Source organism: Psammomys obesus, unplaced genomic scaffold (assembly GCF_907164565.1).
Source record: "Psammomys obesus unplaced genomic scaffold, mPsaObe1.curated_primary_1811, whole genome shotgun sequence".
Lineage (NCBI taxonomy): Eukaryota > Metazoa > Chordata > Mammalia > Rodentia > Muridae > Psammomys > Psammomys obesus.
In genome coordinates, this window is record NW_026585587.1 from 7,716,535 (window position 1) to 7,744,259 (window position 27,725).

The following is a 27,725-nucleotide window of genomic DNA, read 5'->3' on the forward strand; positions in this document are numbered from 1 at the left end:
GCTGTTTGAAGGGGTGCTGTTTGGAGGGGTGCTGTTTGGAGGGGTGCTGTTTGGAGGGGTGCCCCCGCAGGTTGAGAACCACTGCTGTAGGTGCTTCGTGATTACTGGAGCAGTAGCTGTCCCACACGGTCAAGGCTGTCTTGGAGTGGTGTTTGCACTTGTGCCAAGACAAAGCCGACGGGCTCTCAGAGTCGTAGTGCTCAGAGTGATTTCCCCCATGTCTGTTCATGGCCCAGCTACCAGGGTGAGATGGAGTGTAATTCATGATAGAGTCAGTCTTGGAGCGGGGTGCGATGTGGTCTCCTCAGAACCCGCTAGTGCCCAGGGACCTTTTGGATCAGCGTTCTTTCATAAGAAAAAGGGGAAAAAATAAGAAACTGAAGAGTCCTGTTTGGCCACATGTGGAATAACTTGAAAGGTTCCAATTTGAGATCAGAGCTCAAAGCCAGCCTGGATGTGGAGGGCTCGTTTTGTGGTGCACTTTGTTCCCAAGTCAAAACACATTCAGGTACAAGAGGCAACCAGCCTAGGAGGTGCCTGTCATGATTTCTCCCTCTGGGATTTCTGCCTTCCCTGGGGAGCACCTAGGAACTTCAAAGCACAGGCCACACGGGGAATCTGAGCATCTTGGAGTAGGAGGCCTTTGCCTGCAGAGAGCTCCTGGGGGAAGACTGCCTCACCTCACGCCCAGCCCCCATTCTCACATGCAGCGGGTAGGTAGAAAACTGAGAGGGGGGAGGTTCCAGCCTCTTCCCTCCAACGTGGCTGTCAGTCATGGCCCAAGTCGGAATCCATTGTTACCAGGTCACCTCCTCAAGCCAGAGGTGGGGTACTCCGAGAGACTCGGAATCTCTCCCCTTCCTACCTGCTTGAACAAATAAGAATGGATTGGATTAGATATGCCAATTAGTTCTTTGTAAAGTATTCCACTCTGAAAGCAAAGGAAATGGCAGGAGAAAAATCACCTCAGGACTGTCATAGATCTGACAGTTCTTTTTTCTCCTGAAGAGCCAGGTCTTAAACCTTGGGTATGGCAGGCAGGTGCCCTGGTATTGAGCTACATCCACAGCCCCTGGTTTTTAAAGACAGGGTCTCTCCAGGTAGCCCAGGCTGCCTTCAACCTCTGCAGTGTTGAAACTGCCGTCCTGTGCCACCATAGCCAGCTGCCTGATGCTCACTGAATTAGAGATCACAGAAGACATAGCGGTAGACATGACCACTGTCTCTCACCCATTCTACCCTGCCAAACACCTACCCTGGGGAGAGGAATGGGAGCATCGGAGCTGGCTTGGCTATGGCCTTGAAGCCTAGAGCTGCTGTGCACACTGAGTCCCCACACACAGCCCCTGGCTCTGACACTACCCAAACTGTTGTGCATGAAGGAGGGCCCGTGCCCTCCCTCACCTCTCCCTTCAGCAGCCGTGTTCTGGAGCAGGAGGAAATAGCATTCCTAACGGCACTGTTCTTTGAGCATTTCCTTGCTGGAAGCTAGTTCTCCCCTTCTCCCAACCTGGGCCCTAGGTGTCTTCTCACACCCCAGACTGCCTTAGCTCTCCTGTCATTTTTAGGTGCTTCCTCCAGGCCACGCAGTGACTTTGTGATCACTTCTCAGTCCCGGTCCCAGCAGGTGTGATGCTAGCTGCAGAAGGCTCCCCATGCTTCCCCAAGCCTTGGATTAGATCCCCAGATTCACTGGACACTACTCTGCCTGGACTTCAAGTAGAACAGAAAGAAAATCATAAGAAAAATCACGTTCCAGGAAATATGTCTTCTGGAACCCAGGCCTTCTAAACCCACACCTGTAGCCCTGTAGGCCCCGTGTCCCCTTCCTGACAGCACCATCCTCTGACTGTTTTTTATTATTATTATTATTATTATTATTATTATTATTATTATTATTATTATTATTGCTACCCAGGAAGGCTGCCTCACTTGGGCTGGTGTCGGGTGTCAGTGGATGGGGGGAGGAGAGGGTCTTTGATTCTGGCGCGTGGTTCCCCTTGGGAAGACCAACCAGCTCACAGGCACACAGTCAGCCTGGCCTTGCTAGGAGAAGCTACCATCCCGTCTGTTCATGGAGGCTCATCTGAGAGATAGACACACCCAGTGTCATCTTTCTTCAGAACCAATTCCAAGTAGTAAGGCTTTTTACAGGAAGGAAACGGGCTGGGTGACTCCCCTTGGCCTCTGGTGCCACCTACAAGGAAGGCAGATTCAGAAGCAGCCCTGCCCCACGATGGCGCTCTTTCCCTGAACGTCCCATTGTCTTCCTTGGAGGGATTCGCAGGCTATTGAACGACCTGCTCTGCCACCCACAGACCCCTTCCTCTTGGTCACTGCTCACTCTCACCGTAGTGGAGAGTTTCAGGATGCAAAAGCTTTTGCAGGTGTGGGTGGGTTGGGGGTGGGGTGGGGGAGATGGGACTCATGATTGTCCCCAAGAGGCACTGCATACCCGAATCCAGTGGGCACTGTGAGAGTTACTTTCCTTTCTTCCCTTCCTTTCTCCTCAGGTAGAGCTCAGTACCGAGCAGAGCTGTGCTGAAAGCATGGGGCTCTGCCTCTTAGAATTCAAGTCCTGCTCACCTCAGCTGTTGTGATAATAGCGGTGACCAAGCGGTCACCCAGCCCCTCCCCCTTAGCTTCCCACCCTCTGAGTAGACCAGCTGGCCAGGGCACAGTCTCCATTAGCCTCTCCTGGCCCTTGAGGCTCCCCGCAGACTCCCGGCAGCAGCTGGATGCAATATAAAATTGAATCAGCAGAAAGTGAAGAAAAGAGCAGCGGACGCCTTTTTTCTCTCCTCTTTCCCCGACATAGCAGTGGGGCCTCTCTATTCACAGAAAGCAGAAGGTGGACTCCTGATTTCTCTCTTTGCCACAGGCCCTGCCCTTCTCCACCACATTCCTGGACAGAGGGGTCAGGTAAAGCGTGGTTAGGTGATTTGGGGTTACTGTCAGCCAGGCTCTGAGGCCCAGAAGCCCTATTAGCAAAAGAAATTCCCACTTAGCTTTATCCCAGGCTGTCCCTGCTCCAACTGCTCTGTTTGATGTTTTCACAGAGTGTGTTCCTACTCAGGAGTGTTTGAAAGAAGACTTTTGTTCTGGTTTCCGTGTGTGTGTGTGTGTGTGTGTGTGTGTGTGTGTTTTGTTTTGTTTTGTTTTTGTGTACCCCTTATTAGTCTAGAAGTTGCTGTGTAGCTGAAGCTGTCCTCAAACTCGCAGCAATCCTCCTGCCTCTGCCTACAAAGTTCTGAGATTACAGCTATGTGCCGCTATGCTTAGCCATAAATATCTGGAAAATGTACCCTTAGATCTGCCTCCTTGAGAGGAGAGGAATGATTTGCTGGGATCATAAAAATCCCAGCATCTTCTCAGACTCTCAGCCTTCAGCTGTCGGGATGGTTAATTTATAACCTCAGGCAGGAACCTGCTTTACACCAGTCAAGGTCGCATAGGGCCTGGGGATCTTATTCTCAAAAACAAAGGAATTTTCACTTGCTTTGAAGACAGACAAGCGTGCATTTCCTGCGCCTGGGAATCTTGAGCTTGCTCCACCTTAGGGAAGTCCTGTCTGAAATCTTCAGCGGCCAGTGTGAGCAGATATGCAGGTCTGGACACACACACTGTGCCCTCTCAGTGAAGTGCCTGTCACTGCCCCTGTCTCCCTGACGGCCACCTTGCCAGTGACCCTGAGGAGGTGTTGTGTTAGCATTAGGAAATGGAAAAGCACAGGCAATCCTGTTAATTTATTGTTCGTGAGCGACAGTAAATTATCCTAGTGCTGTTCCCATGTACTGCTCTACGCGGCGACAGCAGAGTGATGACGAGAAAATAGCTACTCGCGCACCACACCAGCATCCTGCGCAACTGCCCGCCTAATAGTTTCTTTCTACGATGAGTTATGGCTGGGGATGTCGTCCACCTTCCCAGTCACAGATGCTCCTGCTGCAAAGAAACTTGGTTCTGACTTTGAGAACAATCTTCCCCAGCCCTCGGCTCTTCTGCCTCCAGCGCCGCTGCGTCTTCCCCTCTTCTCCCCTCTTCCAACAACCACCTCTTCCTCCTCCCCCTCCTCTACCTCTGCCTTTACCTCCCCTTCCTCCTCCACCACCACCTCCTTCTTCTCCTCTTCCTCCTCTACATCCTCCTTCACCTCCTCCTTCTCTTCCTGCTCCACCACCTCCTCCTGCCCTCCCCCTCCCCCTCTTCCACTACCACTACCACTACTTCCTTCTCCTCCCTCCACCCCTTCCCCTCCTTCCTCCCTCCTCCTCCAGTACCACCAGGACCACTACCTCCTCTTCTTCCCCCTCTTTCTTTCTCCTCCTTCCATTTTTCTGCCCCTATTGAATTAAGAAGCACTACTTTTTTCTCTTACACACACACACACACACACACACACACACACACACACACACACACACACACACACACACACACACACACACACATACATTTTGGGGCTGGAGAGATGGTTCAGTGGTCAACTGTTCTCCAGCAGACCTGGGGTCCAGTCCCAGAGGCTCATAACCCTCTATAACAACTACTCCAGGACATCTGATTCCCCCTTCTGGCCTCTTTGGGTACTGCATGCATATGGTACACAGACATACTTAAAGGGAAAACACATGAGCACATTGAAAACAACCCCCCCACACACACACACACAGCAACCAAAACCCCAGAAGATTTTATTTCTGTTTTCCAGGTAGACCCAGGGCTTTGTTGCTGTTCCTTTCTAGGCTCATCTCCATTAGCATTACACCTCACAAATAGACCCTCACTCTCCTTCCCGCTCCTTCCCCTGTACCCATCATTCACTAGACTTAGCCTTTGGCAGGGCCTGCCTTGCCTCCTTTCTTTCCATTTGTATTATTGGAAATGCTACCATCAACTTTCATCTCTCCTGGATTTTGACAATGAAATGGTGTTTTGTTTTGTTTTGTTTTGTTTTTCTTTTAAACTTCTTTTGGGGCAGAAATTTCAACTGAGGTCAAAGGAACAAGACAGGTGATTCCTCTTCCACAGAGAGGACTCCAGAGGAAAATCACCCTCTACCAGACCAGAGTCTACCCCCTCCCCCTGCAGGCCCCATCCCTCCTCTTACCCAGCAGGTCACCTGTCCTGGGTACCTGTTGGGGCCAGATGCAGGAAATGCTGCCTTTGCCATGTTCAGGGTCCTCACCAGCCCTGCACTCCTTCCCATTGTTCACATTGATTCACAGATGAGGGAGCCTTTGTTTTGCAAGGATTAAGTGTCAGCTTCCTAGAAGAAGAAGAGAGAATCAAAAGCTGTGACCAGTGCTTGGAGCTCCTCACGAGAGGGCCGACTTCATCATGCTCTGGATATAGATGGCCACTACAAATGGGAAATTCTCCGTGTTTGTCCTTAAACCCCAGGATCTCCTCCAGCCCTGCTCTGGGCAGAATTTATTTCCTCCTTTCCTCTCTAGGAAGTAGGATGACTTGTATTTCATAGTAATAAAACCTCTTGCAATCAGGTACAACACAGAAAGTAATAAATCCCCTCCATCACTCTGGGCCTGTGCCAGCCTGGCAGAGTGCTGTGGGGTCATTCTTCCTTGTTATTCTCTTTCCATTCTCTCCGCCAGCTCCCAGCCCCACCTCACTGCCCTTCATGAGCCATTGCCGCACTTGCCTGCCGCTTCTTCCAGAGGCACTAATCATACAGCTGGGAGAGGGTAGGACAGCACACCAGCCCCTGTGCACCTCGCCTTCTGAGACAGTGCCTTTCGTCAGCCTAGAGATGACAGGGAAGACTAGACTGACTGGCCAGGGCACCCTAGATGGCTCCCCAGACATATGGGTTCTGTGCATCAACTTGTACAGCAGGTCCTTCACTGGCGGGGCTATCTCTCCTGCCCAGCCTTCGTTTGTCTGTTTGCTTGTTTGTAGACAGGGCACTTTCTCCCACGCTTTCTTCTTTTCTGATCTTCAGTGCTTCCCAAGATCTGCTCAGCTGTCACAGCTTCACAGAATAGCATGGGCTTTGTCTCGCAGAATACTGGTGCACTTAATTCTGACCTGACTCTTAGAAGCACTGTCCATAGGCTGAGACGTAGCTGTTTTTTACGTATGGCCTCTGCAACTGCATCCAACCACATCCACACGTGTTCATACACTTACACGGGGACCAACGACTGCCCCTTGGGAACAACTGTTTCCTCATCTGATAGGACTTTCTGTAAAACCAGAACAAGGAAGTGCCAATTTTTAAGGGGAGAAAAGTGATGGCAAAAAAAAAAAAAAATCAGATCAAGTCTCAGTCTGAGAGGCAGAGGCAAGAGGATCGATAGTTGAGGACCATGAAGGCCCCGAGAAGGTGCATCAGAAAGGGGGGGTCTCCTGGTAGGAAATGACCTTTGATCTTGGCAGCTGATAGATGCGAAAGGACATCTAGCTGTGATTGTTTTCTTAAGGTCGGTTAATGCCTGCCCAGCCTGCTGCTCAGGTTTTCTTTTCCTTTGCACACACTTGTTAAAAGTGAGGCTTGAGGCTCCAGCGTTCAAACAAAGATGGGTACACTCACAGAAAAACAAACCACAGTGCCACTGAGAGTGTCGGCGAGGAGAAAGTTATGCTTGAAATAGTAGCGAGAGGAAGGCTTCACGTATAGACATCTGTTTTCGGTTGCTCTGCCATGGTGTATTAAGAACAGCTCAAGGTGGAGGGAGGGGCAGCGAGATGTCCCAGCGGGTAAAGGTGCTTGTGGCCATGCCTGATGATCCGAATTTAATTCCTGGAACTCACATGGTTGAAGGAAGAACTGACTCTCACAGGTCGCTCTGCCCTCCACGCACCAATAAGTAAATGTAAAAATAAAACAAACACCCCATTTTTACCAGACTGCGTTACCCTAGATCAGCCTGCTTGCAAAGCCAGTGCCAGCTGTGGGGAAGCTAGGCTGCCATTTCTAACCTGCCTCTGCCACTGTATGTGAAGAGCTGCTGTCGAGTCAGAGTTGCATTCTAAGCCCATAACCACGTGTTCCCTTGGCCTCGAATACTCTGGGCTGGACTGGAAATGGTACCAGTTCGTCTGTCAGAGGAACTCTATCTGGTTCAAACATATTGATGCACCCCCCTCACCTATGGCCTAAAGCTTGTGGTAGCTTTTCAGATTGGGAGCCTAAAAGATTTACCCAGATCCCTTTCAGCCCGGCGTGTAAAGGGCTGAAACAAACATCTGCCCACTATGCAGGCTGATGTGTGTTTACGAGACTCATGTTAGGCGTTCAAATGCTGTACTAGTGGATATATTTCACCTTTCATTGTGTTCACACATACGAAGGGACTATTCGTATTTATTTTAAACATTTTAGATTTGATTTGTTTATAAAGTTGTGATACTTAATCTTGTTTTTCACTTATAATTAAGGAAAATCCAAACAGGAGAGGATCTGTGCAGGAGAGAGGAAGAGAGGGGGAACCTGGGCTATATAGTGAGAGTCTGTCTCAAACAAATAAACAAACAAACACCTTGAGATTCAGAAAATCCTACACTGATTTATCAGTGTGCTTCCTTGGTCTAGCCTGTGGATGGAGAGTTTGAGAATCACCAGGATCCAGGATACCCTAGCCACCTTGAACCTTGCATGGTCTCTGGTGATGCAGGCTTTTCTGAGCTGCAGAGAGAGAGAGAGAGAGAGAGAGAGAGAGAGAAGACAAGTAGCAAATACTATCTTACATGTGAGCTTTCTGGTCTACCTTTTGGTGCACACTCCTCCCTTTCATCTTGAGTTTCTGATTTTTCTTAAAAAAATAAAAATGAAGAAGTCGTGCTTGGCACTGGGAGTTCCAACTGCAGCAGGTTGTGTGTTGGAAAGGGTACCTAGACTTCAGAGCACTCTGACCCACAGACGTATTCTCAACTGGTGGTTGCTGACACAGCTCTCAATTTTGCTGAGGCTCCTGTCATTTCAGGGAGTAGTTGCAGCCTTCCTTGGAGCACAGAAACACATGTTAGCTTTTGATTTCAGCCCATCTTCCCCTGCTGCAAAGTCTTGTCAGTAAATTGTAGGCCCAAATCAACTGCCTCACCTGTGCATGCTCTTCCATGGTTTCTGCATGGCTGTGGCACCAGGCACATAGCGTTTTGCTTGTGTGACGCCTCATTTTTGTTTTTACCCTGGAGTCTAACAGTTGTCATCAGATGCATGCTGCGTTTCCTCAGGGACACCCATTGCAGTGACTCGGAGGTAGAGAGCAGATCACAGCCCCCAACCCCTCGGGACTACCAGGTAATACTGATCTTGAACTTCATCTGTCAGTGCATCTCAGAGCAGGTGAAAACCATTTTCTACCCAGCCTGGAAACAAGCAGAGCCTAGCCACATGATCGTTTGCTTCCCTGGGTGGACACATTTATTGGCCTTCTGTGTTGTTACAACAAAAGTGGAAAATGTAATGTGCTGTATAACATTTTATTGATTTTCCCTGAGCTAAAAGCAAAGTTTTCTGATGTCTCCTTGGAAACAGTTATGACTCTGGCATGCAGGGGTCCATACAGCTTCCTGGATTCATTATGTAAACTTGAGTCAGATTGGGGACAGCAGCCACAATGACAGTTTTGAGTACTACAGGCCTGCAGATCTCCTGAGGGACAGAGGATGGGTGATTCTGTACATATCTACCTGAAACCGTATAGATGATACAGGAGGCTGCCTGGAGGTGGTGTCAACACACAGAATCGTAGATCTTCTCCACCATTCCTTGCTCTTCAAGGTCAGATTATAGCTTAAGTGCAAGCTTCTTTCCTTCGCACCCCTAGGCTCATCTACAAAGTTTCCTTAGCTCCCCACATTCCATTTTGAGCATGGCTTACCATGGCATTCTCTAACACAAAGCTTGTGATTCAGTAAGTCAGGGTGTGGCTGTACTCTGTGCACTTCTAGTGGGCTCCTAACTCACCCAATGCTGGTAATCTATGGACTATAGCTCCCAATGGTAAGAGCTTGGTGAAAGGTGAAGACCAGATCAGATACTATGGCAGTTTAGTTCACATACCAGCTCTGCTGAGTGTGCTAAGCCTGCATCCAGCAGCTGGTGAGTGGAGGGAGATTGGTTTTTCCCAACTGTCTATTACAACTGCACAAAGCAGGGCATCTTAACTTGGATTGCCTATTAGAATTACCCAGGGAGCTCTTAAGAGCTAGCCAAGACTAGTACCCAGCCCTGACCAATTAGGCAGAGTTCCCTAAGTGATTCTAATATGCAGTTGGGGCTAAGGAGCCACTGGCTTAAAGCATTAAGACACTGTTCAAATAGAGCTTTAATATGGCAGCTAGGGTGCATGCTGGCTATGATAACAGCGAACTCATCAAGAGATCAGTGTGCTACTTCACAGAGCAGACTTGTCCACTACTTACCCCTTATGCCAAGTGTAAGATAAACCAGGACTATGAGAAAGTTCCTAAGGGGATGGGGGCTGGACAGTGGTACAAACAGAACAGAAGTTCGTGTTGACGTTGCAGTGTGGTGTAAGTGTCGGTCAGTTAGAACCTCTTCTCATCACAATGTCTCCATGGGCTCTGGAGTTGTGGCTTCAGGTCCCTTTGGGAAATCACTTCTATTCTAGAAAATATGGCAGAGACTCGTGGGTCTATCCTGAACTCATGGTACCAGTTGCTGTGAGTTACTTCTAGCCACAGTCCATCAACTAGAACCTAGACAGACACGGGGCTCTGGGCAATGGAGGCTGGAGGATACTCAGAAATAAGACAGCAGTGTGGCTTGTGTGAGCAGCGAACAGCCTTTGACAGTAATCATGTCGGGTAGATGTGGATTCATAATCCAGGTGTCAGCTCTCTCCTACATGAAAAGTGTGTAGACTGTGTCTTTGGAAGAAGTGAGAATGAAATGACCAGTGAAAGCCTCTAGGCTAATGTCTTGGAAGAATTTTAAAACATTCGAGTGTACAGGTTATAATGTTCTGCACTTACACCCTTCCTGTTTGTGTGAATATTCATGAGGATCCTTGGCTGTTTTTAAGGTTCATTTCCTTCTTTTGCATGGATTGAACTATATAAATGGCTTAAGGACTATGATAAAAAAAATACATAATTCTCAGCTGTAGCCTCCTCATAGTTAACTCAGAAAATAGGAGTCTTTAGAGAGCAGTCTGCCCATCTTTACCACCCTTGCCTTAGAGCTACTTGGACCTCTGCCCACACCCAGATCCTCTTCCAAAGCAAGCCTCCCTGTTCATGTGTGATCCCATCCCCTCTCACCTCCATCATGGCCGTCCTCCTTCAGACTCTCTACCTGCATCTCCAATCTTGTCCACCATATTGGACTCTGCCAACATACACCAACCATGAACAAGGTCCAGAACTCTAATGGGGTCCTCTTTGATGCTTTGGCTACTGCATTCACTGCCTCCCTACAGGAGACTTTTCCTTCTGCCTTATTTACTCCAGTCCATCCAAGTGGATCTAGTTCTGCCACCAAGTCTCAAAGTCATCAGTGCTTTTTGTGACCCATGACCATGCTTCTTTTTCTAACCCATGGCCTCACTTCTCTTCAGAACCCATTGCCACACTTTTTTTTCTAACCAATGACCACACTTCTCTTCCTAACCGATGGCCCACTTCTTTTTCTAACCCATAACCATGTTTCTCTTCATTACCCATGGCCACACTTTTCCTAACTCATGGCCATGCTTTCTCTTCCCACCCCCCTAGGGAGCACTCATTTTTCCTAACACCCCTTTTCTCAGCATCTGTGAAACTCTGCTTGTCTCTTTGTTCTCTCTGATGTCTCTGTGTTTGGATTTAGGACCCTTTCTCTACTTTCTCCTGTGTGAGTGCATGCAGTCCTGTGGTAAGAAGTCCTGTCTTTCTGCTCGTGACTGCTGAGCTCTAAATTTATTCCAGACCTTTCTCCAGGTGCTTGATTCACACTCACTGGCAGCTCCAACCTAACCAGAACACAGCTGAACTCAGTACCACTCTCTCTCACAAAGCAATTTTCTAATGTGGTGGGTGAATGGTACCACCATCAACCCAGGTCCAAAATCTGGTCATTGTCCTTGGCTCTTCTCCCAGGGGCCCCAAATCCACCTATCAAAAACCTATTTTAGAAAAAGAACTAGAATGTTTGAAGGATGTTCCACCATCTCTTTCCCAGATGTTGACTATCACTGTCATGATCCAAGATGTCATCATCTGTCCAAGTCATGACAACCACATCCTAAAGACTCGACAGGTCTGGATACCCCAGCTGCCAGCTGCACACACAGAAACCTGTAAAGGCTGTTCCAGTCCTTGATCTTCACAGCATCCCTTCACATTTCTGACAAAATCCCAACTGCTTGCCATGGAACTATGGACCTCACATGCACTGTTCCATCTATCTTCTTGACTGGTTGCTATGTGGCCCTCCCTCTCCTGTCCCACATTAGATTACATTTAAAATAAGAGAAGTTAAAACTGCCTGTGGATGTTGCAACAAGGTCTAATTGGTTTTTCTTTTTTTTTCTTTTTTTTTTTTTTTGTGTGTGTGTGGACTCTTAGCAGACAGCTGCTGTTCAGGTTCTGGTCTGAGAACCCTACCAGGGGCAGAGCTGTTCTGGATGTCAGCCTTCCCTGAATAGCAGATCCTTGGGGTCCCTATTACTGCTGGATTCCCTCCACTGCCTCCCAGTGATCCCAGGAGAGAACTTGTGATCAGGTATAACAGATCAGTCCTTTGCTGCTTCTCTTATGGGTAATTTCTCCACTTCTGACAGGTAGGCCGTGCTTCTGTTAGGTGGGGAAGGAGAACAGAACAGCTCCTGATAATGCACCCTCAAAAAACATCACGCAGACCTCTGCTGAGGCTTGGTGGATTCTTTTTCTTCTCTTTTGTGGGTCAGGAAATCAAAACTAGGGCCTTCCAGGGCTGTGCCTCCTAGCTGCAACCCAGATCTCCAGAAGATTGTAGCCCTGAGTTCCTAGGAGTGGAATCCAATCTGTAGTGTCAGGGTGGAATTGAACTGCAGTGGGGTGTCTTGTATTATCCACATGAAGGAACTGAGACCTCAGTGGTGCCCACATATAACCTACCCTCTCCTTGTAGAGACCTCTCCACCCACAGCTTCCCTCTCCTCCTGGTCCTTTTCTCATTTTCCTTATTCCTTACTCACAGTCCTTTAGCTGTCTTGGTCAGTATCCTTTTGCTTTGAAGAGACACTATGACCATAGCAATTCTTATAAAGGAAAACACTTAACTGAGGATGGCTTATACTTCATTGTCATCATGGCTGTGGGTATGGCAGCATGCAGGCAGACATGGTGCTGGAGAAGTAGTTGAGAGTTCTATAGCCAGATCCACAGGCAGCAGGAAGAGAGAAAGCCACTGGCCCCGGCTAGGATTTTTGAAATCTTAAAGCCGCCCCCCCGCCCCCAGTAATGCACTTCCTCCCACAAGACCACACCTACCCCAACAAAGCCACACCTCCTAATCCTTCCCAAGTAGTGACACTCCCTGATGACTAAGCATTTAAATATTTGAGCCTATAGGGGCCATTCTTCTTCAGACCACCACACTGGCCGTCATGTTCTGCCCCTTCTTTCCTCCTCTTGTGCCTGGAGATTTCTCAGAGTCCTCCTGCTCCCTGTGTACACAGCCCATTTCTATTATAAAGAAGCATCATGTGTGGCCTTTAGTCTCCTGTCCTCGAATACATCTCCAGTTCCAGCATACATTTGAGATCTCACTGCACACCAAAGAACTTCTAATTCCTATCAGCCGTGCCTGCCAAGCTCCCCAGAGAGGTATGCAGGCTGGAGCTCCATCCTGGCTCCTTCAAGTGTATGAACAGGTGGTAGTTAAGTTTCTTTGAATAGATAGGCAGAAGGCTTTCCCGGCCACAGAAGTCGCCATTGCATTACAAACTGAGGACGACTGTAATTCCCTTTCAGTTGTTGGGGAGGTGTTAAATTAATGACTTTTAGAAGAAGTTAATATAATAATAATATAGTCAATATGCTGTGGTAAGAAAGTGAAGAATCCGGCAAGCCCAGAGCAGGCTACTCACATTTCTGTGCCTGCGGGGGCGGGTACACCTCTGCTAACCCTGTGCTTAGAACACGAATTGGCTTTTCTCTGCCACTTCATTTTGCTTGAAGTCGTACTTCACCTTCCCCGAGCCTGGACAATGGGAGGTAGGCCTGGTGTGCACAGGAAAGGGAGAAGTGACTTAGGTTCCTTTGCCTCTGGCCAAATGAAATGTTTGGACGGTACAGTGATTGTGGAAACAACATGGGCTCCTGCTTCTAATAATCCCCACAGTGTTTATTTGATTATGGCACTTGCTGCCTGGCCTTGAGAAGAGCCTCAAGCCAGGTGCACTCTGAAGGAAGCAGGAAATTGTCTGTGGAAAGAAATCAGAGGCGGGATGGAAGGGGTGCTGTGTTAGTTTTTGTGCATCACTGTGGCCAGAGTATTGATAGAAGCAACTTAAGGAGGGAGGGTTAGTTTATTTTCTCTCCTGACTTCATAGAGGTTTCAGGCCATCGGGCTGGGGAGGCATGGCGGGGGCAAGCAGAAGTGGCTGTTGAGATTGTGATGGACCGGAAGCCAGAGAACAGACCAGAACCAGGGGCGCTTTATGGCCGCCGAAGATCTTCCCCCAGTGCCCTGCTTCCACCAGCCAAGCCCCATCTCCCAGAGGCTCCACAAACCTCTCAACAGTGTCCCATGCTGAGGACCAAGTGCTCAAAACATGAGCCTGAGGGGGACACGTGAGAGTCAAACCGTAACACTGATTTCGTTGAGAGAAGGTACTGGGATAGTGAGGCTGGGTGTGTCACAGGAAGTCCCAGAGAACGGGGACATTCACCTTCCAGGAGCTCACCAGGACTGCCAGAAAGCCCTTCCTGCTTCTTCAAACCTATTAAGCTTATGAACTGCGTCAGTCTCCTGAGAGTGAGGCACCTGCCTCCCTGGGGAAGGACCTTTACACCTTCACTTAGGAATGACCACAGAGCCAGTGTGCACCAGGATGGAGCCAATGGCATGCGTCCCTGTGGGTTGTGTGTTCTTTGTGTGGCTCATGCTGTGGGGCCGGGGGCAGGGGAGCTCTAACGTACCCTTAATTGGAACTTACTTTGGCCAGTGTTTGTGGATGGGACCGCCATTGCTGGCATTCCCCCATAAAGAAGAGAGGCAGCAGAGGTGGAGAAATCCCAGACAATCAGCACAGTACCTTCTTGACCCCCAAACTCCAGCAGCTTCACTTGTAACCAGGCTGCAGGGGAGAAGGGGAAAGAGGCAGAGGGAATAGTGTCTAACTCATTCTGTGTAGGCAGCACTAACCTAACACCCAAGCCAGACAGGATGCTATGTGAAATCTGCAACAACGCATTAGCCAATTGGAGCCAACAATGCATAGAAAAGCATTCGCTAGAGTAAATAGGATCTTTGCCAGACTTATGATGAGTTATCAGGACTTAACCCCAATCTAAGTACATAAATATGTGTATAGTCATGCAGAATACACAGAGGGCCCAGGAAGGCTGTGGGTGTTTTTGCTGTACTCCAGCCAGACAGGGGAGAGAGCCAGAGGTGCACGGAGCTTGGCAGCAGGGAAAGGAAGTGCCTGAGAAATTCCCAAGAGGCATGATGACAAGAAGTGGCCCTTTGTAGCCCGTGTTTGCTACTTTTGTGGGTTCTTCTTTCTTCCATCCTTCTCCACTCCTTTTCTTCTTCCCTTTCAAACCCCAACACTAGATAAGAGAGAAAAAGAGGATATAGAGGAAAGAAGAGAGATTCCCGAATAAAGCCAGGGGTTGGAAAGGGAGCGATGACATTGTTAAACTACTTCCTGCTGATTAGGGGTGTCAGGCTCGTTGGGACAAGTTTGAGCTTCGCCATCAGGATAGCTAATTTCTTCTTGTTGTTTCCTCTTTGTGCAAAACCACTTGACAAACCACACCAGCACCAGCCAACAGCCAGCCACCTCATCTAGCTGGACTCTAGAACTGACATACCCTCTGAAAAGTTCCCAGAATTCCAAATGCCACACAATTGCGGAAACTATCTGCAGCTGGCAAAACCATGCCTCTGCTAGAGCACGAGGCAGATCCTAGTTAGCTGCTGTGTACAATCCGAAACAGGCCCCTATCCCTACACCTGGGATTAAAACGGAAACATATTCTTATAATATTTCAGTGTTTTTTTTTTTAAATAAAGAAACCAAACTTCCACATTTGTCACTACAGCCCTCACTTGGGAAAGGCCCTTCAGCTTGCCTGTCCAGCCCCAGCTCGGGCCACTGGTATCGAGCACAGAGCAGACTATAGGTCCTGGCTTCTGCCTCCTATTTCTTATCCTCTGCCCTAGCTAGCCCACTTCTTGAGCTCTGTGAGCGACAGACAAAAAGCTACTCTGCAACCACTTGGCAGGTAGGAATATCCCTTTTGTTTTGCAATGAGACATAACCCTTTGTGGACAAATGGCAGATGAGGAGCAAAGCAGTGACACCTGGGGACAGTAATTAAGATCCATTCCCAGCTGAGCCTCAGCAGGGCCTCGCTTGGAATCTCTCTGTGATGCCGGAAACCCAGGCTGCAGTCCTCCAAAAAGACAGTACCTGCTGTTGATCTTCTCTAAAGTCAAAACAAATGCTTCAGAAGTTAAAGTTGCAATGGACTCTCTGTTCCTGCTGCCCACAGTTTTTGCTGTGAGCTCGTAGCTGAGGGGGTCTGGGTTGGGCTGAAAGAGTGTTGAGGTGAAACTGTTGTATGCTCACTCATGGTGTTTCTAGGAACATGCAGGTCCCTGCAGAAGCTCGTCGCACAGCTTTGGAGCAGGCTGCTTGCCCTGTGCCTGAGACCGCTGTGTGGGCAAGTGTGTCTGTCAGTCAGTCTGTCTGTCTCCTAGGGATGCTGTGGGGAAGACACAGCGGAATTCAGAGAGTGTCATGGTGAGGCAGTGTTAGGTGACTTAAGGTGGGAGTCCCTTGAACCCCATATTAGGATTTTGAAATAAGCGTAACTTTTCTGATGATTGTATGTATGTATGTCCATGCATGTTTGTGGGGGTGCCTGCATGTATGTGTATGTATGTGTGTATATGTGTGTGTGCTCATGCATGCACATGCACACACATTGTGTGTGTGTTTGTGTGTGTGTGTGTGTGTGTGTGTGTGTGTGTAGGCCAGAGGTCACCTTGAAGTGTCATTCCTCAGGATGACTTCTGCTGTGATTTTTGAAATCGGGTCTCTTACTGGCCTAGAGCTTGGCACCTGGGCTAAGCTGGACTGTCCAGTGAGCCCCAGGGATCCACCTATCCCAGCACTTCGATTGTATGTCTGCACAGCACACCTGGTCTTTTCTTTTCTTTTTTAGATATCAGTTCTGGGTACCAAAGCCAGGTTTTCAGGCTTTACCAACTGAGCCATCTCCCCAGCCCGGCAAGTTTATAATTAACAACATTTTTGTCGTTTCTTTCCAATTGAAAAGAAACATCCTGCACCCCAAGCTGTCTTCACGGAGGTTTACAGTGAAGCCAACGGTGTTTCCAGGTGCATGATTAGAACATAGCAAGGTGTACAGATACATTTTTCCACTTCTGGGAAACAGGCCTCCATCACATGCCGATTCTGATAAAACACAAACCTACACAACCACTAGCATTCATCTGGGCTTTGAAGGGATGTGGTGACCAGAGGCTCTGGGGTTTCTGCCTTTTTGGGGCTGCTCTGGTATTTCTTGGGACTCCTTTGCTGTGTAAGGAGCCAGCCTGGCATGGGGCCTGGGCTGTGCTTGTTCTGAGAAAGGATGCAACGGAGCTCTGAGCAAGTCCGAGAACCCTCTAGTGAAGCTAACTACCAACATTATTCAGAGCCCGCTGGGCAGCACGGTTTGTACCTAGCTTCTGATCATCCGACAACCTGGGTGTTAGTGATTGCTTCTCAGTGAGAAGTCGCCGGCATCAGGAGTAGAGCAATGGTGTGAACACAAAAATGAGGACAGCTTCACCACAGCCACTGACTGGTTGTAGGGGGAAGCCATTCTTGAGCCACCATGAGGCAATTTGCCTGGAGACTGATGTGCTGATTTCAGCAGTCATTCGTTCTTCAGGCCAAGTTGGGGAAGACACTGCTCATAGCCACTGATATCAACTTTGGACTTCTTTCCTGAGGCGTCCAGCCCTTGAAACCCAGTCTTGGAATTTCCCAACCCTATGCTGTCCCTTGGGGGCTTTTTCAGAAAGTGTACTGAGTAGGAGCACCTTGCTACAGGGTGTAGCTTTTTTTTTTCAACAGTTTCATACATAGAGGTGTATAGCATGGTGTATTGATACATATCCCCATAGTGAGATTTTTACTTGGGCTGAGCCACGAACATTTCCGTCTCCGCGTAGCCGCCCTTCATCAGAGGTGAGAGTTGAAATCTGCTTTTGGCAAATGTTAAGGACACAGCCTAGCACTTCTAACTGTACCCTTCCTCAGGCTTACAGAAGATCCCCAGTCTTGTTTACCATGCCTAACAAGTTTGTGTTCTTTGACCTTCATGTTCCCAGTTCTCCACCTTCTGGCTCCTGATAACCTCTGTTCTATTCTGTTTCTATGGAATATGTACATACATATATACACATATATGTATACATATACGTGTATACATATACACATACACATATATGTATATACATATATACATACATGTATGTATGTATATATGTATATATACAAATATATATGTATATATATACATATGTATATATGTGTGAATGTATATATATACATATATATACATATATATATACATATATATATACATATATATGTGTGGATGTATATATATATACACATATATATATACATATATATATACATATATATATACATATATATATATATACATATATATATATATATACATCCACACATATATATCCACTTACTGGTGAGTTCACAGTCATGCAGAGTTTTCTGTCTCTGGTGTATTTCATTATTCATGATACCCTTGGTGTTCATCCATGTTTTTGAAAATGGCAAAGTTCTCCCTTGTAAAGTCTGAGTGATATTCCATGGTATATGGCACATTTCCTTTACCCGCTCATCAGTTAGACAAACACTTCATATACTTTTTCCCACAGAAAGGGTCTCCCCTAGTTACAGCACTCACAGCAGCACAGGGGTTAGGGACCCTCAGGCAGACAGTTGAGCTTGTCAGTCCTGGAGGCCACAGGGTACCCTTCCCTTTGGCCTCACGAGAACCAGAGGCAAGACAGTGACATAGAGGAGGGACTAGGCAAAGGAGAAGCCCATACCGTAGCATCCTGGAGTTCTCTGAGGTATGGACGTGGGTACCTTTTCTCTGTCATTCCTGGTCGCCAGCATCCTTGCTGGCCTTCTTACTTGCCTCCTGGGAACCTGTGGATGACTGGTCTGGACAGAGAGCCCTCTGTGGAAACAGAAATAGCGGTGCTCGGGATTCTTGTGCCGTGCCGTGGGCAGTGCAGAGGAGGCCATGAGGCAGCCCAGCGAACCCTTCCAGGCAGCAAAAAGCTCCTCAGTGTTGAAGTCAGAACTCAAACTACAGGTTCTCCAGTGCCTGCCTAAAGAATGCTCTCATTACCCACCATTTAACTGTCGGATCTGTCTCTGGGTCCTTCCCTGCCACGTCATGTTCCAAGCTCCCTGCTTCAGACCCTACTTCCTAGACCCCTGTAGGAGCCTGTCTCCAGTGTCCCCTTCCCTCTCTCTGCCCTGGAGGAAGTTGCTTTGGTTCTAGCATCTCCAACATAGACCTCCACCGTTCTGCTTTCTCCTGGGACCCCAACAACCCCTTCTTCCAACCAGCCAGGAGTGGCAGTGGCCTGCTCTTGCTAACCTTGAAACTTCCCAGTTGCCGTCACCATTTCTCTACCGCCTCATTGAGATCCCATGATGCTCAGGTCCTAGCCAGCCCCACTGACCCACTGTTACACAATGGCTATGAGCCTTAGCAGCATTCCTAAGAGCAGCTGCTGGCTTTCATGGGTAGTCTGAGATGAGAAGGGACTTGCTTGGAACCGCTGGCTGCTCCCTCCCAGTCACTTTTTGCTTCTTTTAGCTTGTCTCCTCATCTTTAAATGAGCTGCTGAGATCCACATTGTGCCATTGTCTGCAGGACTAGAGATAGGTGCCCAACAAGGGCACACTTTGGGACACCTCCATCTTATTATGCAGCCTGAAGAACACACACCAACAGGGAGTATCCTGTATGCTCTGGGAGAGCCTTGGCCAGTTTGAGGGGCAGTGCGTAGTGCCAGGGGGTTCTGCACTAGCCAGAGTATTTGGTTCTCCCACGAAGGGTCACAAAAATCGCCTCACTTTTGGGTTTGTCTGTCTTGGTTTTCAGCCTTTTTAACAGTTTCTGGGGTGTGATCTGAAAGCCAGGCATTGGTAGCCTGCAGTTTGATTGTTTCCCGAGGAGTGTTTAAGTGGCACGCTGTTTAGGCCTGAGTCTTCTGCAGACAAAGGATCTCTTTGTGGCATGAGATGAATAAATGTCAGACTCCACTAAAACCCATCTGTCCAGTGTCAGACATGTAGCCAGATGTAGCCAGATCCACCTCTGCAGCCCTGGGGTGATCTCACGGTGGGAGACTGAAGACAGCCTTCTCCCCTAGCATCGTAAAACATGGGTCAGAAAACGCTTAAACATCAGCAGTAGCAGAATGAGATGGAGGAGAAGATCAGGCCTTACAGAGGGTTAAGTGACACATTTAAGGTCACACGGTATATTGACAGAAGAAAGCCTAGGCCTTCAGGCTCCTAATTCTTGTTCCCATTGCCCTGGTGGCACCTGTGGGGTAGGAGGAACACTGCAAACAGAAGTAGGAGAGTTCCTACACGCTTATCACCGGCCAAACCCCAGCAGGACGTGAGGTGAAGTGAGGGCCCCCTCCCCGATTTAAACAGTCTCAGATGACTGCTTTGGTCACAGAGGCAGACTTGGCACCACTTGGTGCCACTGGGTAAAGATTCTGTCCATAAATATCTTAATTTTATTTACTAGGTTGTCTGGCACATAATGGCATGCATTATTAATAGGCTGGCTTAATACTGCCTATTAAATAGGCGTGCTTGTCACACTGTGAGATGAGCCTCACTTTTACTATGCGCTTTACAACACCACATGACAGCGTCCGTGCTCAGAATATCCTAGCAGGCTTCCGCTGACCTTCCGTGGAGACCTACGCTGTCTCTGATTCCGTGCCTTGGTGTTTGGCGTGTTAGTACATCTAAAAGTAGCTGCGGTTGGTCATGCCTGCCTTGTGTCTGAAGGGCTCCTCCAAGGAGCATATGGTTCTCAAACTCTTATTCTCCCCAACTGCCCAAGTTTGTCCACTACCTCCTATGGTGAGTCACGGAGATTTCATCTGCCACCCGAGGCCTTGTGAGCGCTACAACCACGGAACCGTGGTAGAGTTCTACTGTGATCCTGGCTACAGCCTCACCAGTGACTACAAGTACATCACCTGCCAGTATGGAGAGTGGTTCCCTTCCTACCAAGTCTACTGCATCAAATCAGGTGAGACCGCAGGCTGTACCCCTTGGGCAGGCTGTGGCCAGGCTGTGTCCCGAATGGCATCCACTCCCATCCTACCACGAGCCTCAGGGCCGGGCTGTAGAAATTCACAATTTTGGATACGGCTGGGTGGCTGTGTTGGACTCTGCCAAGGGATTCCAGGCCTTTTTCAGAGGGTCAGGAATCATAGCTCTGGCACCCACAGGGAAATTCAATGTCTTCAGTTTCTCACAGCGTTGGTGCCTCCCCCTGCCAAGGATGCAGGCCCATGGGTGTAACCAGAATTATGTGCATGGCCCTGGGAACTGAGTAGTGCATAACCCACCCTTCTCCCACTGTATGAATAATATTGTTGTGTGTAAGAACTGATCTCACACAAGCGGAGACTGTACACAAGCCCCGCTGGTAAATGACGTGTGACGTGGCCATCCTTCCCATAGGTCCCAGCACACCCAGGAAATGGCCCCATAGAGGAGCCCTGCTGTCAGCACACACCCTTCACCTGTTCTTTCAGCTTCTGCCCACTCTCTCTAGCATTTCCCAGGCCATAGCTGTGGCTGCTGCCCCAAGCCCCAGTGATGGTTGGATGCCACTCTTCTGGGCACAGATGTGGTGCTGGGTGTCTTGAGGGACACAGACGTCATGTGAACCAACAAGAGGAGAGGCACTGAGTCTAAGAGATGACTATTGAGTGCGATAATGGGATACGGTATGCTGGGAGTAAAAGGATGAGAATCCATCCTAGAATGGTCTGCTCTTACCTGGCAGAAACCACAGAGAGTACAGTGATGGCCAAGGAGTGCTGTACCCTCAGCCTTCATCGCCCTTGCTTCACTCCATCCTTCACCCCAGAACAGTGCTTTGGGCCGTACCAGAACAGGCTCTTCAGTGCAGAAGGACACCTTTTGCTCTCTTCCCAAGAAGCAATTCATGGTTGTCTTGTCCTGTGCTAGGTTCTCCTGCCCAGACTGCAACATGATCACGCGTGTCTACAAGTACATCATGTGCCAGTGTGTCTCCAACCCAGAAGGACCCATGCTGGAAATAGGTTTTAGTGTTGTGTGGGTCCTCACGTGATTTACCAGCCCTACTGGAGCATTGGTGTGTCTGTTGAGTCCCAGGAGGCATACCATGGGTACCTCGTGTGCCAGGTGACCACCAAAGGAACATGGCACCTCATGCCTGGCTTTGTTATCTCTTGCGGCAGAGCAAACGTGGCCCAGCACCCATGAGACCCTTCTGACCACGTGGAAGATCGTGGCATTCACAGCCACCAGCGTGCTGCTGGTGTTACTGCTCGTCATCCTGGCCAGAATGTTCCAGACCAAGTTCAAGGCCCACTTCCCCACCAGGTCAGTACAGTGGAGAGAGCACAGATGAGAACAAAGCTTAAAGGGTCTGGGTCAGCTGTCAGGGAGAGAGCACCATGATGGAGACAGGCCCCATCCCTGCCTCCTTGGGAAGACCATTCTGGAGCAGGCACTAGGAGGACTGGAGGAAACAACCAGGTCAGGAATGCAAGCTATGGACACCTCATCAGGACCATCTCCCTCCTCCCTCCCTCCCTCCCTCCCTGCACCTGCTGTGGCCCTAGATGACTTGCACATCTTCTGGGGAGGTGACAAGATCAGGGATGTTACAAAGCAGAGGTCAGCCAATAGGGTAGGAAGCTTCAGGAGGGAGAAATCAGACAGGGTCTGGGAAGGGATCTGGATCTACAGAGGATGGCTCCCTATCTTCATTGGCTACACCAGAGAGCTCAGGTTAGTGTCCTCACACCTGAGTCCTCCTCACACCAGAGCTGTCCTTACAGCTGAGCATTGTCACCTCACAGTTCTTCTTACCCCTGAGTCAGTAGTCATCCTCATCCCTAAGTTGCCCTCACCATGGTACCTAATCATAAAAACAAGGAATTGAGGTTCATGAGGAAAGGTGAGAAGGAGGCTCCTGGAATCAACTATCCCCTCCAATACAACACACTCCCAAGAGTGTGGAGAGGGAGCAATGTAGCAGCTTCCCAAACTCCACATATCAGGACAGCTTCATCTCACCCGGCAGAGCTCCTGGCAGCAGAGGTACCACAGGCCAGACCTTGTGGGCACCTCACTCTCCCTAGCAGTGTGTGCTGGGTGTGCGGGTCACTTATGTCCTCCCCAAGCCCAGAGGTGTGTCAGCTCCTCCCTGGTGGCATCGCCAAGCCTCTGCTGAGGTTCCAGACCTTTCTTTCTTCTTCTCAAACCTTCCATCCGCTCTCCGGGTCTTCAGCATTATTATTTATTAATCAAGGGACCATGTTCTACCGCTAAGCAATTAAAGGTTCTCAGGAAGGCCAAAGGATCACACAGAGAAAGCCAGACTACACAGCTGTGATTTGTGGTGTATTAGCAGACCTTCAAATAGCCCACAAAGCTATTTTTTTATATATGCTTGGAGGAGTTTTCTAAGATATGGACTATTAGGATGTTTTTGAAATCTTCTCAGGACTCACTTGATGCTCTCACACTGTCCTCTAGTTGTTTAGGGGGAAATTGGTGTCATCTGTCCAAATGGAACACAAGGTTCTCAAGGGCATGCCAAGAACAGACGCCTGTGTTTCCCAGGTCCCCGGTGTTTGAGATCAAAGTATATCAAAGTCACTCAGCATTGCTTGAGCTGTGCAGAGGGCAATGCGGCCTGAGCATGGGCTGTTAGGGTGAGAAATGAGACAGAGGTATCTGCCTGCTCTGGCCTGACAACATGAAAAAACAGGAGCAAGGAGGAAGTTCTGAGTGAGCCAGAAAGGCTAAGGGAAGGCCATGGAATGGCCAGCGGGGAGTGAACACCCATTGTTCCAGGTGCACTAGCAGCATGGGGTCAGAAGCTTGCTCGGCCATCCTTCCTGCCTTCCACCTTCTGGTCTTCTCTCGCCTTCTCTGGCTATCCTTTAAGGACTGTGGGAGCAAGAAGACAACTTTTGCAAGATGTTTCAGACAGCCATGGGCTTGAGGCAGTCCCTCTCATGTTAGTGAACAGCGCAGGCTGATGCCGCCCCTCCCCCTCAAATGCTCTGTCCCTGCATCCCCTGCCCCCGCCCCCCCCCCCACAGCAGAGTTCCAGGCATGGTCACACCCAAACAGATCACCTCCTCTTCCAGCTGTGTCGTCCTCTGGCCTAATCATTCAGCTTCAGTTCCCAACCAATCGACCTGATTGATCAGCACTCGAAGGTGCTTTACTGACTGCTCTGGGCTCTTCTGGGGCCAGGAGCAGAGCCTGGCAGTCATACTGGTACAGATGTTGGTGACACTCATTACCTAGGTCAAGTCCAGCACTGCATGTTCAGAGGGAGATGGGCACAGGGGCCAGGCCGGGAGCTGTGGCCATGACTGACGAGGAAGGGATGGCAGCCTGGCTTCCCTGCCACCTAAAACCCTCTCAGCAACTGTCCAGGTTCAGCCTGGACCACAGTGTAGCACTGGGCCTGAGGCAGCCATGAACCTCGGTCATTGGAATGACACAGTCGGGGCGGGGGGGGGGGGTAACTAGTAGCCCTCCTTTTTATTTCCTGTTGTGTCTGGTCTATCGCTCTAAAAATGAGCGGTGTGGTTTAGTTTGTTTGTTTCGTTTTGACAAAGAAGAAGCCTAATAAGTACAGACCGGCTGTCCCCTGTGGGCACCCTTCGGATGGGGAGTGATTAAAGGGAAACCTCTCTGCAGAACCAGGCCACAGTGCATAGCACACCTGCCGGGGACGTGGGAGGAGAGGCTCTCTCCACACCCCTCCTTACTGGGGTGGAGTGAACCCTGATGTGTTCCCACTGTTTCCTCTGTGCAGGGGCCCGCCCAGGAGTTCCAGCAGCGACCCTGACTTTGTGGTAGTGGATGGAGTGCCCGTCATGCTCCCGACCTACGATGAGGCTGTAAATGGTGGCTCGAGTGCCTTAGGCCCCGGGTACCTGGCCTCCATGGGTCAGGGCTGTCCTCTGCCTGTGGATGACCAGAGCCCACCAGCATACCCCGGCTCCGGGGATACGGACACGGGCCCCGGGGAGTCAGAGACCTGTGACAGCACCTCAGGCTCTTCAGAGCTGCTCCAGAGTCTATATTCATCAACCCCCATGTGCCAAGGGGGCAGCCGCCCTGCCCCGGACACCCCTGACACTATCTCAAGCACAGCAGGGGAGGTGGCATCGACAAGCCCAGGCATCGACATTGCAGATGGTAAGCATTTCCAAGGCTCAGGCTAGCCCTGCAGCGCAGGGTCAGAGCCAGGGACCTGCTTGTTACCCAGCTGTCACTGCTTCCCATTCCCTCTACTTAAAGGGCTATCAACAGGCCAGCTGTGGCAAAGAGTGATTAGTAATGAGTACCAAGTAAAGGGTACCAAGCCATGGAGTTAAAAGGCTAGAGAGTAGAGAGCATTTCCATTTTGGTGCCACCATTTTGGTGCCTTCTTGTCCTTTAACTGAATAGGACTCGTGGTGGTGCTGGGAAGAGCGTCACACACAGGCAAAGAGGAACAATCTAGGTGTGTGCACCAAGCCCCGGCCCATCCACCAAAACTGAGAGGAGGCTGGTTCTTCTGTGCCACCATGCACTCGGGGCCTACCTTCCCCAGGAAGGCCAGTGCAGAGGAGAGTGCTGCCAGCCTCTGCCTGACCCCAGAGAAACGCCGTGTCCATAGAAGTCACTTTACCCAGCGTGCTGTGAAAGAGGCACCTGTCCCCAGGGAAGATGGTAGCCCGTGAAAACGGTGAAATGCACCCGAGGAATCAGTGCTCCACTCCCCAGGGAAGGGAAGCCCAGCACAGCTCTGCAAAATAACGTGTTGATTCCAGAGCGTGGCCACAGTACACAGCAGAAGCAGGGCGCAAACAGGCCAGCTGCCTACCCCTGGCCACCCCCACCCCACCCCAGAGCTCCCTTCCTGTGCTCCAACCTGCCTCTCTGCACTTCAGATTGTAATATTTTGGTCTAAATGGTGGTGAAAGTTTAACATTATCCTTTTTTATGAGCTGGATATAAAACCACAAATTGTTCTGTAGCGGATGGATGGTGTATGGGGGCAGGGGAAGGATGCTGTTTTATCTGACCTTTAATGGGTGCATGGAACTTAGCGTTTTCCTTTCTTCGCTGCTTTCTGGGATCGGAGCTGTTTTAATGAGGCTCGTAACTCCAAACCGGGTAGTTATCAGCCGGACTAAGCAAATAACTCTCTTGCTTTCCAGAGATCCCACTCATGGAAGAAGAGCCCTAGCCTGGTGATGTCCTACTAATCCCACCGTCCCCTTTGGGGACAAGAGCCTTGAACCTTGGAGTGAGGCCACAGGAGGACAGAGCTTGGGGGAGAAGGGGGCATTTTCTGATCTGTGTACGTGGGGACAGTGATTCACACGGTCCATCTCCAGCAGGGCTGTGGGTCTGAGCAGCAGCAGCGGTGGGGCTTTTAAACGAGGATTTGTCATGACCTGCAGGGGGCAGAGAACAGCAGGGACACTCTCCGCATCACCCCCACGACAACACTGAGTGTCTCTCTCGCCACAGAGCGTGAGACAGTGCCACACACACCCCATCCTGTCGCTTCTGTTGACAGCACTGCCCCTGCCCCTCCGAAAGCATGTCACATTGTATAAATTCGCTTTTAAAATCTGCTTTGAACCATCTAGGGACTCTAGATCTGGACAGGCCAGCTTCTGTAGAAAACCCATATTGGCCTGCCAACCCAGGAGCACATCCTTCTCTTTGCCCTTATTAGTAAGGGACAGGCTCCCAAGGAGACACTCTCCAGGGACACTCAGACCATCTCCTACACCTGGACAATGGATCAAAACAGGATGTGGCGGTTTGAATGGGAAAGGAAAGGAAATAAAACAAGCCAGCGGCTCTGCTTTCTGAAAATGTCCTCATGCCAGGCCCCCAGCCCCCACCCCGTCCTCTCTGCTGCCCCTGGTGACATGCATCGGTGTTTGCAGTCGTGGTCTGGCAGTGGACCCGTGGTGTGGGATAAACCTGTGGCTTTACGCACAGTGAGAACACACTCAGATGTGTCTGTGGTGGACCACGTAGCCTGGTGATGTTTGGTTTGGGCATTTCGCAGGCTCCACTCATGTTTCTCTGCTCATGCCTTCCTGTGTGGGTCATTGTATCACATCGCCCCTGACTCTAAATCTTAACCATACTTTTATTTTCCAAAATGGAAAGTTGTGCAAACACACCCTGAAGAAAGAAGAGAGCATAAGTTAGATCTTTTGCCTCTCCCTGCACCCTCCCCCCCCCCCGTTCTCTATTTTGTCCTGCTAAATCCAAAGGCTGGCCTCCCAGCCCCAAGCCACGCTGCCCTCTTGCTTTCAGGATGCCCTTGGCCCTGCTTGCCTGCCATTCTACATCCTTACTGTGAGAGTGTCATGGCACCCATTGGGTGTTGTGCCTAAGCGATTGATTTTCAAAGAACCCAGTCTAGAAGTGTCTCTTCAAATACATGTTGGTCTGTGATGTCGATTCCGTTCCTCCTCTGGGTTTTAGGCAAATATAAACCAAACTCTCATCCATAAAATCACCGTGCTGACAGAGCAGCGAAGGCTGGGAACTTGATCGAGTCCTGTTTTCGCTCAACACAGACTGATTAAAAATTAAAAAGAAAATGACAGCTTGAAGCGTGACTTTAATACCAGAGTGGAGCAGGGAGGGCAGGAAGTGGGTGACAGTGATCATGGGTGATGGAATGAGACACAGGAGGAAAAACACACAGCCGAGGGAGACGCCATAGAAAAAGGGTGGGCCTTGCCGGGACTTTACGCACTGCCACCATCGGTGACAGAGCGGTGCCGAGCCCGTGGTTGCAGCTGTGGGTAATCGCAGATTGCTCGAGTGACAACCTCCTGCTCCCCGTGCCATCAACTCCAATTTTTCAAAAGCGTCGACACGTCACTGCCCTCATGGTGTGTGTCCCGAGGACCTGGGCCCGCCATGGGCAACCTCTACCCAGGAGCCAGACCTTGGCTCTTCATCCTCACCTGCACTCCCTTCCACGGCTGCTCACACAGGTTATGTCCAGGGACGTCCAGGTAAGAATCCCATCTCCCTCGAGGCAGAGCGGAAGAGGCGTACAGAGCTGTCTAAGCAGGACAGCCGTCCGACCTGTACACCAAGCACAGAGCTGCCACCAGGCCCCAGGAAGACAGCAGCAGGTGTCGAGGAGTTCATCCACGCTGTTCTCCTACAGCG

The 27,725-nt window shown here is 49.7% G+C and overlaps 1 protein-coding gene across 1 annotated transcript in view; it reads left to right on the forward strand.

The window, feature by feature from the left end:
• Positions 1-27,143, forward strand: part of Susd4 (sushi domain containing 4) — a 119,736-nt gene extending 92,593 nt beyond the window's left edge. The window contains exons 6-9 of the mRNA XM_055609510.1: positions 20,335-20,526; positions 21,731-21,875; positions 24,337-24,722; positions 25,730-27,143. Of these exons, the coding sequence (XP_055465485.1) occupies positions 20,335-20,526; positions 21,731-21,875; positions 24,337-24,722; positions 25,730-25,758 (752 nt within the window). The 3' untranslated portion in view covers positions 25,759-27,143. The remainder of the gene's footprint in view (positions 1-20,334; positions 20,527-21,730; positions 21,876-24,336; positions 24,723-25,729) is intronic.
• The last annotated feature ends 582 nt before the right edge of the window (positions 27,144-27,725 follow it).